Here is a 19135-nt window from a genome sequence, read left to right as displayed (position 1 = left end):
GCCCCATCTCTACGAAAAAGACAAAAATAGCTGAGTGTGGGAAAACGCATCTGTAGTCCCAGCTGCTTGGGAGGCTGAGGCAGGAGGATGGCTTGATCCCAGAAAGTTGAGGCTGCAGTAAGCCACTGTCATGCCACTGCACTCCAGCCAGAGTGACAGAGCAAGACTATGTCTCAGAAAATAATAATACTGATAAAATAATAGTAATAACTTAGACCATGGGTGAAAAATTGAATTGTTCTGGGAAAAATCAAGATGCGTTGTTATCTAAGTGATAGGACTTGTGCTTTTTAAACTTTACTAGATAGTACCAAGTTGTTTGTCCACATGTATGTTTAAATGTATACCCACTTCAGCTGTTTTTCATTTTTCTAATGGATTATTTAGTGTCCTGTTAATTTGTAGGAATTTGTTATGTATTCTTGGTGTTAATTCTTTCTCAGTTACATTGTTTCATTTTTGGGGGGTTTTAATGATAGAACTTTCAATTTTAATATAGCAAATGTATCCATTTTCCTTTTGTGGTTTGTACTTATTTATTATGCCTAGTTTAAGAGGATTTCCCTACCTTGAAAATATATTCTCTTATATTTTCTTTTGAAAGTTTTGACGTTTTGCCTTTCAAAGTTAAGTTTTGGTTTGTTTTTTGTTTTTTTTTTTCCACTGAGATGGACTCTCGCTCTGTCACCCAGGCTGGACTGTTGCAGCATGATCTCAGCTCACTGCAACTTCCACCTCCTGGATCAAGCAATTCTCTTGCCTCGGCCTTCCGAGTAGCTGGGATTACAGGTGCTCACCACCAAAATGGGCTAAATTTTTTTGTATTTTTAGTAGAGACAGGGTTTCACCGTGATGGTCAGGCTGGTCTCGAACTCCTGACCTTGTGATCCACCCACCTTGGCCTCCCAGAGTGCTAGGATTACAAGCATGAGCCACCATGCCTAGCCCACAGTTAAGTTTTTACTGTGCCTGAGATTGATGCTGTATCTGAGGTGAGGCAAGGTTCCAGTTTATTTTTTCCCAGATGCATGATTTGTCTACACATCACTCAAGGAAAATCCACCTCTTCCCTTGATGTATGCTACGTATTCCCTTGTGATATTTTAGTCCTTAAACCATAGATTTTTTATGTATTTTAAATAAATAATCATAGATGAGAATTTTTTTTCTTTTCAGTTTTTATCGTAGCTTTTAGTTATTTTTCTTGTCTTAATCCTGCCTCAGGCCTCCAGTGTTAGGCAGCATACAAATACTGAAGAGGCATCTTTATCTTTTTTCTACTTTTAAAGAGAATGCTTTAAGTGTGTCACCATTAATTTGAGGTTTCCTGTAGGTTTAGTAGATACCCTTGATTGAATTAAGGGGGTTACTTTCTGTTTCTAGTTTGCTGGCAGGTTTTGCCTGGAGCACATGCTGAATTTTATCCTGTACTTTCTTGTGCCTCTATTGAGATAGTCATGTACTTTTTATTAATCTATCAGTGTGCTGAATTATATAAATCGATTTCCTAACGTTAAACCAATAGTACATCTCTGGGATAAGCTGAGTATGGTGTGAAAATAAATACATTGCCTATTCAGTTAGCTACTATTTCAAGATTTTTGATGTGTTTTCATGAGTGGGATGATAGTTTCCCTTTTTGTATGGCCTTGTCAAATTTTGGTCTCAAGGTTATATTAGCCTTATAAAGTGAATTGGGTCATGTGTCTTTTTTCTTCTCTGCAAGGATTTTTGTACAGTAGGAATTATCTGTAGGGAATCTTTGGTAGAATTCACTGGTAATCCATCTGGACCCTCTATTTTCTTTGTGGGAAGACTTAACTACTGGTTGTACTTTTTTTATGGTTATAGAACTATCTGGTCGTAGATACATGGCTATTACTAGTGTCTGCTTTGCATTTGAACCTTACATTGGAATAAGACTAACGTTAGGAAACAGTTAAGTGAAGAAATGATTTTGCTACAAATTATATGTCCCGTCTCAGGAAATCTTATGTATATAATTTGTATAGATGTAGCTTTATAATATGTATGTCTTCCCATTCATAAAAGCATCATCTAAAACGTGTTTTACATCATTTTTATGTGAGCATTTATCTTGATTTTCTAGAGAAGTAAACTCTCAGATCCCCACTTACAAGCACTTTCTTGTAGCTAGATTTTATTTGTGTGAAAGCAAAAGCGATCATCCCTGCCCTAGGTTATTAGGGCTTTTTATTACTTTGGTATTTACTTAAGAATAAAATTTATTTTTTCATTTTCTTCTCTTCTCAAAAGTGATTCACAGGTATTAATAAAATTTTGGAGATTCCTTTTTAATTTACAATTTATAAAGTTTTTAAGCTTTATGATTTAGAAGTGTTTTATTTGATGATGTTATTCTAGGCGATATTCTTTGTTATCATATCTCTGATAAACAGATTTCCCTAAATCTTAGAGGTTTAAAGCAGCATCATCTTCACAACAGTAAGATGTGTTTTTTGTTTTTTTTTTTTTTTTTGAGACAGAGTTTCACTCTTGTTACCCAAGCTGGAGTGCAATGGCGCAATCTCAGCTCACTGCAACCTCCGCCTCCTAGGTTCAGGCAATTCTCCTGCCTCAGCCTCCTGAGTATCTGGGATTACAGGCACGCGCCACCATGCCCAGCTAATTTTTTGTATTTTTAGTAGAGACGGGTTTTCACCATGTTGACCAGGATGGTCTCGATCTCTTGACCTCATAGTCCACCCGCCTCGGCCTCCCAAAGTGCTGGGATTACAGGCATGAGCCACCGCGCCCGGCCTAAAGATTTTTTTCTTAAAAAAGTTTCTTGACAAAGGAAATAAAATTTTTAAGATCTATGAGATTGAATCAGAGTTAGCTTTAGAACCTAGAATCTTATTAGGTCTGAGGGGAGATTAGAGGGAGGGAAAATCCCTTTCTCTCATCATTAGCTTATCTGGAAATAAACTCTTTTTTCTAAAATAAAATACGCAGAACACAGTTTTGCCTTCAAGTTCTGCTGGGAGATGCAGAGGGCACTGCCTCATGCTGCCGTTTGCTCCTGTGCCCAGCCTCTATCCCTGTCCCGATAGGACCCAAAGGAGGAGGCTTTCCATGCAAAGAGGCTTCCCCCTTTGGGGTTCTCGGGCAGTTTATTCTTTTTTTTTTTTTTTTTTTTTTTCAAACAACCAGACACACGAAAGTTTTTAGTTTATTAAGCTTCTCCTGAAAAATCCACAGCGGCCATAGATAACGTCACTGCAGTGCCTTTGCTCCTTCGGCCTTTTGCCAGCACCGACGTTGGCCTTCGCAGTCCCCCGACTTTCTTCGTTCCGTTCTTGCGTTCCTTTCATTGCTTTCTTGAGGTCTTTTCTTCTCATGCCGGCCATGTCTTGCAGGTCTATGTTTGGGTTCATTTTTCTTTGCATAATCCAGGGAATCATAAATCATGCCAAAGCCAGTTGTCTTGCCACCGCCAAAACGAGTTCTGAATCCAGATACAAAGATGACATCGGTGTGGTCTTGTACGTTTTGGCTGGTTTTTCCCGAATTTCTGTCTTAGGCACTGTTGCCTTCCCGGGCTGAAGACATCAATGACCATTTGTTTCCTCTGAAGCAGTCGCTTGGTCATGAACTTTCTAGTGCGGATAGTAACTGTGTCGTTCTTGATGGCGGCCTATCCTCAGGCAGCCGGGGAGGAACCTCTAGGGCAGTTTCTTCTTTGGGCTTCCGGTGAAACATTGCAAGGAAAAAAAAAGCTTTTACTCCTTTTCATTGTGTTTTTGATTCATCTATAACTAATAATTATTGGATGAATGTATAAGTAAGGGAGTTAATAACTGACCAGGCTGAACCAGAAACCTCAAAATATGTAACTTGGATTATCTACTTTAATGTTTCAGGAAGGCTAACTGATTTGGAATATTGTGATGGCAGTGTTGACAGGGAGAAAAAGGTGATCTTATCTAGAGATCAGCCAAGTAGCATTTTTTAAGTAAAAAAGGTACATGTTGTTTTATTCTGAAAAATTTCCCTTATCTTTTATCATTGTCTCTTAGATTTCCTTAACTTGAATTTGTTCACTATGAGAGTAAAACTACATAAAGGAAAAGTTTTTCAAGGAAAGGAACAAATACTTTTTTACAGTTCGAGCTCTTTGTCTCATTCCGTGGCCTTTACCAGCCCGTGGCCCCTCAGCATGCCAGCCTCGGCGGTACTGGTTTCCCACCCCCTAGCTATGTGATTTCCGGTAACACAGCCTCCTGAGGCCTCAGTGTCCTCATCTGCAAGGCAAAGACAGTGATAGCAGCTATCTCAGAGGGATGTTCTGAGAATCGCGTGTGCATATACACCAGGTGCGTAGTATGTGCCGATAAATGTTAGCTGGTTGTGTTGTCAGCTTCAGCCATCATTGCTCAGTGAGCGTGCTTTTGTTTTCTTAGTGTTTAAGTTTTCCGTGTCATTCTCACTGTCTCAGAGTCCAGAGTTAGGCAGATAATAAGGTGGGGGAGCGGCATGGGGAAGAGTGAAGAGACTATCATAGGTTGAAGAGTCTTAGGAGGGCTTCATGAAAGAGGAGGGACTTCAGCTGAGTCTCAAAATAAAGCAGCGTTTATGTGGCTGGAACCTCACACCTCTCAAATGGCTAACAAGGGTTGGCACGGATGGGAATCGGAATACTTGTGCACTGTTGGTAGGAATGACTAGTTCAGCCACTATGAAAAAGTTTTTTGGTCCCTAAAAAAGAATTAAAAATAGAATTACCATATTATTCAGCAGTCCCTTCTAGGTATATTCCCAAAATGATAAAAAGCAGGCTCTCAAAGGGATGTTACACCCATGTTCATTGCAGCAGCATTCACAATGGCTTAAAGGTAGGAGCAACCCACATGTTCATCAGCAGATGGCTGGGTCAACAAAATGTAGCGTGTGTAGCGTGGCATGTGATTCAGCCGGAAGGAACGTCTGCCCAAGCTGCAGCCGAAGTAGCCCTTGAGGACTTTATGCTGAGTAAACTCAGCCAGTCACAAGAAGGCAATATCGGTGATTCCACTTATTTTGTAGTGGCAGGGTTGCAGGGGGGTGTTTAATGGGGATAGCATTTTAGTTTTGCAAGTTGAAAAGAGTTCTGGAGATTAGTTGCATGAACATGTAGATGTACTTGACACTATTGAACCTAAGGTGGTACATTGTATGTGTGTTTCACTGTAATCAAAAGCACATGGATAAGAAGCTGGAGAAATGGAGTCTCAGCCATTGCAGGCCATAAGCAAGAGGCATGTTCGGTTGAGGACACGATCACGCTCAGGGACCTTCTCTGTCTTTGCTTTTAGGGGCATGGAGGATGCTCGCGGCGGCGAGGAGACCCCGGCCCCGCAGGCCCCGCACCTCCCTCCGCTCGCACCTGCGGAGGAGCAGGGGTTGCTCTTCCAGGAGGAGACCATCGATCTTGGTGGAGATGAGTTTGGATCTGAAGAGAACGAGAGCGCGTCGGAAGACTCGACTCCCCTCGTGGACAAGCTGAACGAACACATGATGGAAAGCGTCCTCATCTCCGACTCCCCCAACAACAGCGAGGGCGACGTGGGTGACCTGGGCCAGGTGCGTGAGGAAGCCGAGCCCCGAGGGGAAGGCGACTCAGGCCCGGAGCCCGCGGGCACCCCGAGTCCCACCAGCGAGGCCGACGGCGACTGTGCGCCTGGGGACGCCGGGGAGGACGAGGCCGTGGCCCCCGGCAGTGGTGGGGCCCCGAGGCAGGACGCGGCCCCTGAGACCCCGGGCAGCGAAGCCGAAGCCGCACACCCCGAGCAGACGCCGCCCGCCGCGGACCCGGTCCCGGTGTGCACCATCTTCAGCCAGCGTGCGCCCCCGGCCCCCGGGGACGGCTTCGAGCCGCAGATGGTGAAGTCGCCCAGCTTTGGCGGCACCAGCGAGGCCCCTGCCCGGACACCGCCCCAGGCCGTGCAGCCCAGCCCCAGCCTCAGCACGTTCTTCGGAGACGCGGCCGCCAGCCACTCCTTGGCCTCAGACTTCTTCGACTCCTTCACCACCTCCGCCTTCGTCTCGGTCAGCAACCCCAGCGCGGGCTCCCCTACCCCTGCCAGCCCGCCTCCCCTCGCTGTGCCCGGGACAGAGGGGCGTCCCGAACCCGTGGCCACGCGAGGGCCCCAGGCCGCTGCGCCCCCGGTGTCGCCGGAGCCGTTCGCGCACATCCAGGCTGTGTTTGCTGGGAGTGACGACCCCTTCGCCACCGCCCTGAGCATGAGCGAGATGGACCGGAGGAACGACGCCTGGCTCCCTGGCGAGGCCACGCGCGGAGTCTTGCGGGCTGTGGCCGCCCAGCAGCGCGGCGCCGTGTTCGTGGACAAGGAGAAGCTCACCATGCCGGGGCTCAGGTTCGACAACATTCAGGTGAGACTGGGTCTGCTGCCTTCGCAGTGCGGCCTCCCCTCCCCTCTGCCCAGTCTGTGAGATGTTCGCGGTGCCCTTCACAGGAGAGACGCCCTTGTTTTCAGTAGTTCCTTATGGCAAGCTGTGTTACTCTGCCCCGAGGTAATTAGGATCTGTTGGTTTTCTCAACAGAATCGGTTTAATGAGCTACTTTCAGAGATGTAGAAATAAACACCAGCAACGCGACGTTCCACCATAACTCTGTTAGTTCTCTGTGCCCTGTAATACATTTGTGACATTTGAACTCCAGTAAATGATAAATCCATTTTTAAAAAAAAATACGGAAAAACATACTTCTGTTACATAGAACACGCTTGATGTAGAATTTGCATAGGTTGAATAAGAAAAATATGCGTGACCCAAAAAGTAACAAATCACAGAAATATGTTAATGTTATGCTAAATGTAATTAGCATAAGATTTCCATCCTCACCACTAATGAAAGACAGTTGACGCAGGATTGTTTTCAGTGCTGCTTTTCCAGCGGAGACATCCGCCACCGGTGATGCCCCTGCCCAGGCCTCTCTCGGCCCAGGAGCCGCACCTGGCTCGGCTTTGGCCTATCCGGTGGCCACATGACTGTGCTCTCAGCTCCAAGTGGGAGGGTTGTGCGAGCAAACCAGCGTGGGGTCCGGGGGCTCCAATGGCCAGCACAGGAGCGGGCTCCACAAGGGGCTTGCAGCCGGACCAGGCATGTGGCAAGTGACTCCCTCTGCGGACTCCTGCGTCCAGGCGAGGGGAACACCATGGCGCCCAAACAGATGCCCGCGACCACCCCGAAGCCCCATAGGGGATGTCCCAGGACTAACAGCGTATTAACAGCCCTCAACCGGCGCGTTAACAGCCGGCTGCTCTCGGCCCCGTTGCCCCTTTCTGGCCACCACTGCTTCCGCTGAGTGGGGCAGGCACAGCGGGTGGGGCTGGAGGTTACAGTATTACTCCAAGCCTCGTACCTGCATTCTGCAGTGACCTGAGTTCTTGTCCTGCCTCCAGGAAGAATGAGATTATGTTGATAACCAGAGTGTGAGGGGGGCGGACAAGAATTTCGTTAAGCACAAAACAGGTCTCAGCGGAGATGGGGGGCGGGGTGGTTCCCCACCAGAAGTCAGGTGGTCTTTCCCCCAGTGTGGCTGGCTCAGGGGCTTGTTTGGACTCAGAATGGAGGCGTGCGTGCTGATACTGAGTTTGCCAAAAAAAAAAAAAAAAAGGCTAAAACAAAGTCACCCCTCAAAGGTGGACACAACAGTGTAAAAAACCAATTGGGGAAGGGTAGGTGTGTGTGAAATTGGTGAAGAGGGGTTAATCGATCAGAGGAAAGTGCGCCAAATGGGACGAGAGGTTCCCAGTTCCTTCCGTGGATTTACCCAGGGCTTGTAGCTAGGCTTTAAACTGTCTGAAGCCTGACAGGTTTCACCGGGACCACCCCGTCTGCCTAAGATTTGTGCCTCCTGCAGCAATCACAGTCAAGCCATTTCCATTTTCGTCTATCAACAGTGATTTACTGTTTGTGGAAGTGTGGGAAAATAGCCTCTCTAAGACAGCCCCCATTTGACCGAAAATCGGTACAAACACATTTAAGTAAATTTTAAAATTTACATCAAAATGTGCATATCCTTTGACCCAGAAATTCCACTCTTAGGAATGTATTGTGAGGAAATAATCATACTTGTATACATATACCAGCTGTTGAGGTGTCTCTCAGAGTGGTTCATCATTGCAAAGAACCTGAAATAATCTAAAAGCCTGTTCTTAGGAGGCGTGAATACATTTGACTCACCTCATCTTCTAATGGAATATTTATGTACTTTTTAAAAATGATTCCAGGGGTTGGGGGAGGAAGGCATGAACAGGTGGAACAGAGAGGATTTTAAGGCAATGAAACTATTCTGTGTGAAACTTTAATGCTGGGTACGTGTCCTTATTTATTTTACCAAACCCATGGAATGCACCACACCAAGAGTCTACCCTAGTGTAAGCTGTGGACTTTGGGTGACAGTGATGTGTCCATATAGGTTCATCAGTTGTCATAGGTGAACCACTCTGGTGAGGTGTGTGGGTAATGGGTAAGACTGCGTGTGTGGGAACAGGCAGTGTATGGAAAATCTCTATACCTTCTGCTTAATTTTGCAGCAAACCTAAACGTGCTCTAAATAATAAAATACTCCTCCAATCATTGGTGAATGATAAAATAAATTGTAAAATCTATTTTTAAAAAGATATCACAACAGAATATTTAATGAGGTTCATCTCATCCTGTTAAATTTGAAAATCAGGACAGAAGATAGCATGTAGCCGGTGTAGTATGATAAAAATTTTATAAATATATGTATACATATTTATCAGATTAAATCACATGCATGTCAATTTTAGTTTATTGCAACCAAATTGTGGGACAAGATTAGTAGTTTCTGTATGGCACTGTACATGGCGGGGGGCCGCCCCCCGGGCCCCAGTTTACTGGCCTCAGAGCCTGTGTGTGTCTGTCTTCCTGAAACTGAAAGAAGGACCTGCATCCCCATTTAGTGCAATCACTCACTGCTCCTGAACACAAGTAGGCGAGTCAATAAGCCAATTGTATGACTGTGTATTTTTACTGCATTGATAGATGGCTGAGACCTAGGAGTGGTGAATTCTCTAGGAAAAAGAAAAGTGACATGCGGGAGAAATGAAGCCAATTAAATGTTTCAGATAACTAAAGTGTAAACCTATAAACATCCATATTTTGGGTATTTTACATGGCAGTCTTTCCAGAATATTTATTTACTAATTTACTGATACCCATTTACTGTATTTATTGTGGCCTTACGCTTTACCAGGCATTGATCTAGGCATCCTTCTCTACCCTCCTAGGCAGAATATACTGAGCATAGTTTAACCTTTGCAGGACCTTTGTAATGAATACCAATTCCAGACTCTGATTTCAAGGGATGTTTGGATGTATAGGATTGGATTTACTTTGTCACTGAGTTCTTACCTGTTCTCCTACTCCCTGGTCTTGTCTCTGTACCCCATATCCCCAAAATGGCTTCTCTGTACCCCCAAGATGGCTTCTCTGTACCCCATACCCCCAAGATGGCTCCTCTGTGCCTCACATCCCAAGATGGCTTGTCTGTACCCCATACCCCCCAGATGGCTTCTCTGTACCTCACACCCCCAAGATGGCTTCTCTGTACCCCGTACTCTCAAGATGGCTTCTCTGTACCCCATATCCCCAAAATGGCTTCTCTGTACCCCCAAGATGGCTTCTCTGTGCCCCATGCCCCCAAGATGGCTTCTCTGTACCTGTACCCCCAAGATGGCTTCTCTGTACCTGTATCCCCAAGATGGCTTCTCTGTACCCCCAAGATGGCTTTTGTGTTCTGCTCCATGTTTCTTCCCTTCTCTCTCAGGGTCTTTGTCTTCTCTGCTGTGAAATTCCTTTAACATCTGTGGGCCTTGCCTTTACCATTTTCTTGCAAACCCCCTGTTGCTTGCTGTTTGCTTCTCCCTCTGACTGTAACTCAGAGGAAATCTGAAGGCTGCCACAAGAAAGACTTAACCCATTGTTTCCCAACTGGGTGCTGGGGTCCAGGGGTCTTAGGTGCATTTGGAGATGTGCAGAGGTGTTTTACTTTGGTTGACAAAGGGGATGGGGTGAGCATATGATGTTGAGTGGGTGGGGCCAAGAGTACTGAAAACCTTGCAGCGAGCTCAAAGCTTGCAAGGAATGGAAAGCACCTGTTCCTCAAAAAAGCTGAGCGGTCTCTGTCCAGTCCAGTTTCTCCTTTTATGATGAGGAATCAGATCCGAATGACTCGTGTGTTCACCAGCAAACCTGCAGTGTCCCAGGCATCCACTTTCCTCGTGACACAGAGGCGGGCGTGATACCCACCCACCAGCCCAGACCAGGACGGATGGCCTAGACAAGAGAAGGCAGATTTGCAGGTGGATAATTCAGTGTCCTGTGGCTCGGAGGACGTCAGGCTGATTCCCATGGGCGTGTTTACCCAAGGGAACACAGCCAGTGCACTGCGGAGCCAGTGCCAGATTGCAGGGCCTGTTTGCCTGAGTGCTGGGCTCTTTGTCCTGCGCTGTATTTCTCCCTACCATAGAAAATGACTAATTGTATTCTCTCAGAAAGACTTCTGTTTAAGTCAAAGAACTAGAAACACCACTAATCATCAGGAAAATGCAAATCAGAACCACAATGAGATATCATGACTGTTAACCAAAAACTCTGGAAACAGCAAGAGTTGATGAGGGTGTAGAAAAAGGGACCCTTGTACACAGTTGGTGGGAATGTAAATTCATACAGCCATTATGGAAAACATTATGGAGGTGCCCAAAAAAGTTAAAAATAGAACTACCATATGATCTCACAGCCCCCCGTTCTGGGTATGTATCCAAAGGAATCGAAATCGGGATGTCAGAGAGATGCCTGCACCCCTGCGTTCACTGCAGAATTATTCACAGTAGTCCAGATAGGGAATCAACCTAAGTGCCCTTCAGTAGCTGAGAAGACAAAGAAAATGTGGTATATAGCAGCTCACACCCATCATCCCAACTTCTCAGGAAGCTGAGGCAGGAGGATCACTGGAGCCATGGTGTTCAAAGCTGCAGTGAGCTGTGATTGCACCACTGCACTCAAGCATGGGTCACAGAGTGACACCTGTCTCTTTAAAAAAAAAAAAAAAAATTTTAAAGAAAAGAGAATTCTATTTCGTCCTTAAACAAGGGGAAACCTTGCCATTTGTGACTATGTGCATGAACCTAGTAGACGTTAGGTTAAGTGAAATAAGCCAGACACAAAACGATGAATGCCACGTGATCACACTTATATGCAGAATCTACAAAAGTCAAACTCATAGAAGCTGGGGCTCCGGAGTGTGAGGGGCATGGGGAGATGTTACTCAGAGGGTACAGAGCTTCATTTCTGCAGGAGGAAGGAGTGCTGGGGACGGGGCGTACATATAGCACAGTAACTGTAGTTAGTAACACCGATTGTTTACCTGAAATGTGATGAGCGCAAGTTTTAAGTGTCCTCACCACCCCCACACATATACACACACACAAATGGTAACTATGAGTAGTGACTGTTGTGTTCATTATTTTCACTCTGGAATTCAGTATATAGTGTCTACTTATATCAAATGATCATGTTATATACCTTGAATATATATCATTTGTATTTGTCAACTGAATATTCTAAAATTTAAAAATAAAATGTAAAATGCCTTTTCTATTTACCCATGTTAAAAAAAAAAGAACTAGAAATCAAATGGCTGAATTTTAGTCTTCCATAGAGAATGAGTAGCGGAGCCTTGATGCATGGACATATACCCGATCAGTACGTGAACTTAGGAAGAGCCTTGAATTAGAAGAACTGCTTTCAAATTGTTGCTTTGCCAATAACCTGTGTAACCTAAGGGGATTCACTGAACATCTGTGGCTCTATTTTCTTATCTGTAAAATGGAAGGTTTTGGTGAGTCTGTCACTTAGGCTGTGCGCTAAGCTGCACTAACAAAGAAGGCCAGAGGTCCACTGGCTGGAGTAGGGTACAGGTTTATTTCCGGGTGGTAGAACACTGGAGATCTGTGGACCCATGCTGTGGATGACTCCACCTTCCTCAACCAAGTCCAGGAAGTTTTTGCCATTGCTATCTTCCAGCCGTCTGGAAGGAGGGAGAGGCTGGAGAGCTCTGGGGTTCTGGAGTGTTCCTTTCACCATGCGTTATCTGGAAGACAGTGTGTCCGTTTGCATCCCGCTGCCTAGGGTATAGTCACCTGCCCACACCAAGATGCAAGGAAGGCTGGAAGTAGAGTCTTTAGGTAGGTGGCCATGTGCCCAGGCAAAACCGAAGTTCTGTTACTAGAAGAAGGGGAGGGCCAGGCACAGTGGCTCACACATGTAATCCCAGCACTTTGGGAGGCCAAGGAGGGCAGATCACGAGGTCAGGAGTTGGAGACCAGCCTGGCCAACATGGTGAAATCCCGTCTCAACTAAAAATACAAAAATTAGCCAAATGTGGTGGCGTGCGCCGGTAGTCCCAGCTACTTGGGAGGCTGAGGCAGGAAAATCACTTGAACCCAGGAAGCAGAGGTTGCAGTGAGCTGAGATTGTGCCATCACAATCCAGCCTGGGCAACAGAGTGGGACTCCATCTAAAATAAAAAAAAAAAATTTTAGAAAGAGGAGATCAGAGATGGTGGATGGCTGAGAGTCTCTCCAGTGAGTCCTTCCGTAACCAAAGTCTCTGAACCTGGAATCCATAATTACTGCCAGCCTTGAGCCATTGCTGATAATTCCCACTGCTGTGTATATTAACAATTATCCAGCTTGTAAGTAGGTTCGAAATCCATGTTCTTTTTCTTTTTGAGACGGAGTCTCACACTGTTGCTAGGCTGGATCGCAATGGTGCGATTCTGCCTCACTGCAACCTCCGCCTCCTGCGTTCAAGCAATTCTCCTGCCTCAGCCTCCCAAGCAGCTGGGATTACAGGCGCCCACCACCACACCCAGCTAATATTTTGTATTTTTAGTAGAGACAGTGTCTCACTATTTTGGTCAAGCTGGTCTTGAACTCCTGATCTCATGATCTGCCCACCTCGGCCTCCCAAAATGCTGGGATTACAGGCATGAGCCACTGTGCCCAGCCCTCAAAATCTATTTTCTAGTAAACTATGTTATAAATCGTAGGTGAGTTTTTAGAATAAACCACAAAGGACTATCTAGGTGGAACTTATCATATAGAGATAATGTTGTATATTCTGTCTCACACATACACACACTTCTTCTTTCTCCTGTTATTAGTAATTTAGCAAAATAAGAATGTTAGGAAAGCGTACTCAAGTACGGTCTTTTATGTGGACTTATTTTTGTTTCTCTTGCGTAAAAATACTTTCTGGGTTTTATGATAAATGTGCGTTTAGCTCTATAAGAAATACAACAATTTCCAAAGTGGGTACATTATTTCACATTTCCGTCAGCAGCATATAAGAGAGAGTTCCAGTTATTTTATATCCGCAGCATAGTCAACTTTTTCGATTTTTGCATTTCCCTGATGACTGAGGTTATACAGGCTACTTGATATATAGGATCTGATGTATTCATCCTTTAATATATAGGCTGTATGTGTTTATAAAGTATCTCTTCAAATGTTTCCTCCATCTTTCAAACTTTGGATATTTGTCTTATTGTTACTGTGTTTTAAGAGTTCTGTAAGTATCCTGGTTGGAAGTGAGCTATCTTAGACAACAGATGTGTTGCAAATATTTTTTACTATTCTGTGCCGTGTTTTTGCATTTTGTAGGTGTCTTTTGAAGGGCAGAAATTTTCATTTTGGTGTGCAGGTGTACTAGCTACAGATTCTCACATCGTTTATTAGTTCCAAAATTATTACATTTTTTTTTTTTTTTTTTTTTTTTTTTTTTTTTTTTTGGGAGACAGAGTCTTGCTCTGTCACCCAGGCTGGAGTGCCAGTGGCGCAATCTCAGCTCACTGCAATCTCCACCTCCCAGGTTTAAGCAATTCCCATGCCTCAGCCTCCAAAGTAGCTGGGACTGCAGGCATGCACCACACCACGCCCAGCTAATTTATTTATTTATTTATTGAGACAGAGTCTCACTTTGTCACCCAGGCTGGAGTGCAGTGGCACGATCTCGGTTCACTGAAACCTCCACCTCCTGGGTTCAAGCAATTCTCCTGCCTAAGCCTTCTGAGTAGCTGGGACTACAGATGCGTGCCACCACGCCTGGCTAATTTTTGTGTTTTTAGTAGAAATGGGGTTTCACCGTGTTAGCCAGGATTGTCTTAATCTTCTGACCTCATAATCTGTCCGCCTTGGCCTTCCAAAGTGCTGGGATTACAGGTATGAGCCACCGTGCCTTGCCCTTTTTATTTATTTATTTTTTTTTTATTTTTTTGACATGGAGTCTCGCTCTGTTACTCAGACTGGAGTACAGTGACACAGTCTCGGCTCACTGCAACCTCTGCCTCCCAAGCTCAAGCAATTCCCCTGCCTCAGCCTCCTAAGTAGCTGGGATTATAGGTGTGCACTACCACATCCAGCTAATTTTTATATTAATAGTAGACACAAGGTTTTGCCATGTTGGTCAGGCTGGTCTTGAACTCCTTACCTCTAGTGAGCTGCTTGCCTCAAATTCCCACAGTGCTGGAACTATAGGAGTGAGCCACCGTGCCTGGCCAGTTTTTGTGTTTTTGGTAGAGGCGGGGATTCACCATGTTGGCCAAGATGGCCTCAAACTCATGGCCTCAAGTGATCTGCCCACCTTGGCCTTCCAAAGTGCTGGGATTACAGGCATGAGCCACCATTCCTGGCCTTGTCTTCATTTTTAAAGTTTATTTTTGCCAAATATACATGTTTATAGTATCTAGAATTCTAGGTTGACAGGCTTTTTATTTCTTTTTAGACCTTGTAAGATACCATCCCACTGTCTTTTGACTTGTATATTTTCTGATGGGAAGTCTGTAGTAATTCTTATCCTTGCTCTTCTGTACCTAGTGGGTATATTTGTTCTCTGGGTGGTTTTAAGGCTTATCCCTGTTTTTTCAGCAGTCTGGTTCCCAAGTACTTTCACACGGGATTTATGTTTATCTTGCTCGGGATTCATTGGCCTTCTTGGATCTGTGAGTTTATCATTTTTGTCAATTTGGGGAAATTTTTGGTCATTATTTCCTCAGGTTTTGTTTGTTGTTTTTCTCTCTCTCCTACTTCTGGAAACTCCTGGTACATACTGCCTGATATTGCCAAAGAAGTTACTGAGCATCTGTTTGTGTTATTGTCTTTACTTTTCAGTCTTTTCTTCTTTGTGGTTAAGTTTAGAATTTCTGTTGCTGTCCTTAAGTTCACTTATCTTTTCTTCTGACTTTTTAGTTTGCAGCTAATCCTGTTCAGTGACTTTTTCATGTTTTTTATCTCTGGAATGTTTACTTGGTTCTTTTTTGTATCATTTTTCTTTTCTTATCATTTTCAAGCTTTACTTTAAACTCTTGACAACGTTTATAAGAGACACCTTAAAGTTCTTTTCTGAGCCAGGCGGCGTCTGCCCACAGTCCAGCTACTCAGGAGGCCAAGGCAGGAATCACTGGAGCCCAAGAATTGGAGGCCAGCCTGGGCAACATAGGTCTCTTAAAAAAAAAAAAAAAAAAAAAAAAAAAAAGTTTTTAATCAAAAGTCCCATTATCTATGTAATATGTGGACCTGTGTTTATGTAATGTTTCTCTTACTTATGGGACAGATGTTTTGTATGTCTAATAATTTTTTATTAAAGGGTGGACATTGTGGATGTCATGTTGTGTGTCTAGCTTCTTTATCTTCCTTCGAAAAGACTTGCCCTTTATTCTGATAGCAAGTGACTTATTTACAGATTTAGTTTCATGTTTGTTTTTACTTTTCAGAGTGCCTTTAGAGTAGTAGCGTCCACTCTTGAGTGGCCTTTCTGAAGCCTCTACTGAATGCCCCTCTGTTCAGTGAGAGCACTCTACCATGGCAGACCCACACTCAGCACCCTCAGCCCTGCGTGAGCTCTGGGCTGGCCAGCTCCCAGCGCCCTGTCCTTTCCAGTCAGTCAGAGCTGCACCCTGTGCGCATACAGCTGCTTAGTGATGGGCAGTGAACCCAAGGGCTCCCACACAAACCCTTTCTCTGCTTAGCTCCCTCTTTTCCAGGTCTCTGGATATAAGAATTATCCAGTTTGTAAGCAGATTCCAAAACCATTTTCTAGTAAATTATGTTATAAATTGTAGCGGGGTTTTTAGAATAAACCACAAAGGACTGCATAGGTGGAATTTATTTTATAGAGAGAACGTCTATTCTTTCTCACACATACACTCTCACACTTTCTCACCTGTCGTTGTTAGTAATTTAGTAAAATAAGAATGTTGGGAAAGCATATTTGAGTACAGTCTCAACCTCCTTGATGTCCCAAACCCTGCTTGGGCCCCCGCACAGTGGTCCAAACAGTGCCATTGTGTTCAAGGGCTCAACTCACGTTTTCCTTCTGTCAGTCACAGTCCTTTCCTGTGTCTGAAGACGGTTGTTAGATTTATTCTGAGCAGTGCCACAGGCGTTAACAATCAAGATGTTGAGTCCAGTCCCGCTTAGCCCGAAATGGGCAGAGCAGAACTTCCTGCTGCTTTTCATTCGTCCGTCGGTTGCGGATATTTGGGCTGTGTCTACCTTTTGGCTAGTGTGAGGAATGCTGTCGTGAACACTCACACAGGCGTCTGTGTCTGCGTGTCCTCACTTACCTGGGATGTGTAGCTCGGTGCGGACCTGCTGGGTTCCATGGCAGCTCCGTTTAACATGCTGAGGAGCCACCAGACTGTTTTCTAAAATGGCCGTTCCATTTTGAATTCCCACCAGTGATGCGATGCGTGAGGGTGCCAGTTTCTCCTCTTCCTTTGTTGTACTGGCCCGAGCATAGAAAGTCAACACCAAGACAAAAGTATGCCAAATTGCAGGGTCCTTATTGCCGGCGGCCACGGAGGACTCTTGTCTCTCCTACCCATGGCCCTGAAAGGAGGGTGTCAAGACCCTTTACACCCGTAAACATCACCCTGGGAGCGAGGGTGAGAGGCGGTGGTGGGTGCGAGGGGGTTCCGGACATTCCAGTGGATTCCTGGGCGAAGATGGGGTGAGGGGCCCCGGACATTCCGAGGGCCAGGGGCCTTTTTGATGTTCTGGTTATTTCTTAAGTGATTCACAAAAGTCAAGATTCGCATTTGTTTACACATTGTCTGGGTACGGTGGCGATTATAGTCCTTAATTACTTCTTCACATTTGGGTTATAGAGAGCAGTTTCAACAGAAAGCCGAGATATGGTTGAGGTATGCAGTTTTATGGGGCTTTTTACCATGTCACACCTCGAGTTCAGGTTTGTGTTTTGGTTACTTGGCGTAGCTTTTTCTCCAGGTGTTCCGTGTTTCCCTGGAGCAGAGGGTAGGGCCTCCAAGAGTGGACAGCCGCGTTCCTGCATAGGCAATGTGGCGGGAAATTCCATGCCGGGTGCGGGGGCCGCAGCCTTGCAGAACGCTACCCCGTGAGCATTTGTGTCCTTAGGTTTCCCAGACGGTAAGGCCCAGACACTTTCAGTCGCTGCTCTGGCTTCTGTCTTGTCTTTCACCATCAAAATCAAGAAAGGACTACTGAGCCTATTCCTGGCAGGACGGGCAGCCAGGCCCCCGACCGCCTGCCCGCTGTGAGAACCAGCCGCCTGCTCCTCCGTCAACATACCTGACCCAGAGCATGGGGTGGCGATCTTCATCGCCAGATCACGAAGAGTCCCAGATTGTGATGTGTTCACGTATCTCCTTCGCGTTCCCTGAACGTTGCCCTGGATAAAGTCAACCTCACTGAACAGCTCGCAGTGTGAAGGAATCATTGGTTCCAGCTGGGTTCCGTCCCTAGGGCAGCAGCACAGCTCTGGAAGCCCCAGGGAAGCCCCTCGCCTCCCACAGTGACCGCTGGAGGAGAGGCCAGGCAGGAGCCTCCATCTCCCTGCTAGCCACACAGCAAGGGTGAGGTTTGTGGTAAGACGCATGTCACATCCTTGGCCCCGTGTCGGTGGGATGGTTGATAGTCATGCGTATGCTCATGTCTCAGGAACTTCCTGCGGTAACTGAAATGTTAACTAACAGAGAATTTTCAGGACGAGGGATTTTTGCAGCGTGGTCTCATTAGTTGAGCATGTTGTGGGATGGAGGGGTTGAATTGGCCCGCCCCTCCCTGCAATTTGATTTGCTCTTTACCCAGCTGCTGCCCCTCTGGCTGAGACAATGCTCTTTGTCTGAGATGAGTCGCATTTTCGCAGAGCTCTGTAGAGCCCTATGTCTGCACTCTTTTATTTTGCCCTTTAATTATTGCTGCTAGATCAGTTAGCTGATTTTGTGGATCTGATATTTGAAGTACTTCACCTTACACTCTGAAAGCAGAAATTATAAAACTGCTGCCCCTAGGTCTTTGCCTCAGTGTAAGAAAATGTGATGTCGGCCTTTGCGAGCACCAGGCTTAGCACCCAGGGGAGAGACAGACCTATGACCCGGAGCCACCCAGTCCCTCCTGCTACAGGCTGTTGATCTCTCCCAGTAGAAAGCACGCAGCAGAGTGGGAGAAGCCATGTCAGCAGCTTTTCTGTGGCTCTTGCTCTCATGGTCTGGATATTGTTCCTCTTTTAAGTGTCACCATTTTAAAAGATAGCAAAAGATTGAAATAACCTTGCTTCTTAGGAGAAACTACTTCTGTGCCCTTTCTTCCCCCTCGAAAAAGGGTAGAACAATAGGAAGAGAGCTGAGCTGGTGTTGAAGACCAGGCAGGGGCTGCAGGCTTCTCTGCATGCTCAGTCACTGTGTGCTCCCGGCGGTCGCCTTTGTGCGGGAGGCAGCTCTGTGCTGAGATGGAGAGATCTTGGCTTTACTGCCCCCCTACCCCAGCATGCATCTTAGGGTTGTCCTAGTTCAAGCCTTTCTTTCTTTCACTGGAGACACTGCAGGGCCTTTGTGCTGTGTCCCTGGAAGCAGCTGCTGGCAGGTCACATGTCAGGTGATGCCCAGAGCGCATGTCAGGGAAGGTCCCGCCAGCTCCGGGCGGCTCACTGTCTCTGGCATTTCAGGGACCTCAGCACAGCTGCTCTTTCCCCCTGGGCTGCTCTATCCCCACTCCTGCCCCCACCTCAGGCATTTCAGGGACCTCAGCACTGCTGCCCCCCC

At 45.8% G+C, this 19135-nt stretch overlaps 1 protein-coding gene and 1 long non-coding RNA gene across 6 annotated transcripts in view; one reads left to right on the top strand and one right to left on the bottom strand.

The window, feature by feature from the left end:
• Positions 1-19135, top strand: part of TRAPPC12 (trafficking protein particle complex 12) — a 93806-nt gene that overhangs the window by 2640 nt on the left and 72031 nt on the right. For all 5 annotated transcript variants that reach the window (XM_032294247.1, XM_032294249.1, XM_032294248.1 and 2 more), the window contains exon 2: positions 5316-6393. In XM_032294247.1, coding sequence (XP_032150138.1) covers positions 5320-6393 — 1074 coding nt within the window. In that variant the 5' untranslated portion in view covers positions 5316-5319. The remainder of the gene's footprint in view (positions 1-5315; positions 6394-19135) is intronic.
• LOC116562090 lies at positions 2367-12938 on the bottom strand. The gene is made up of 2 exons (XR_004273758.1): positions 12848-12938; positions 2367-2565 (listed from the first exon to the last, which is right to left on the bottom strand). It is a non-coding gene; the product is annotated as an uncharacterized LOC116562090 (long non-coding RNA).

This window comes from Sapajus apella, unplaced genomic scaffold (assembly GCF_009761245.1).
Source record: "Sapajus apella isolate SASKATOON/1434 unplaced genomic scaffold, GSC_monkey_1.0 scaffold31, whole genome shotgun sequence".
Classification (NCBI taxonomy): Eukaryota; Metazoa; Chordata; class Mammalia; order Primates; family Cebidae; genus Sapajus; species Sapajus apella.
Note: the sequence above shows the minus strand (reverse complement) of the source record. Positions and strands in the feature narration are given on the sequence as shown.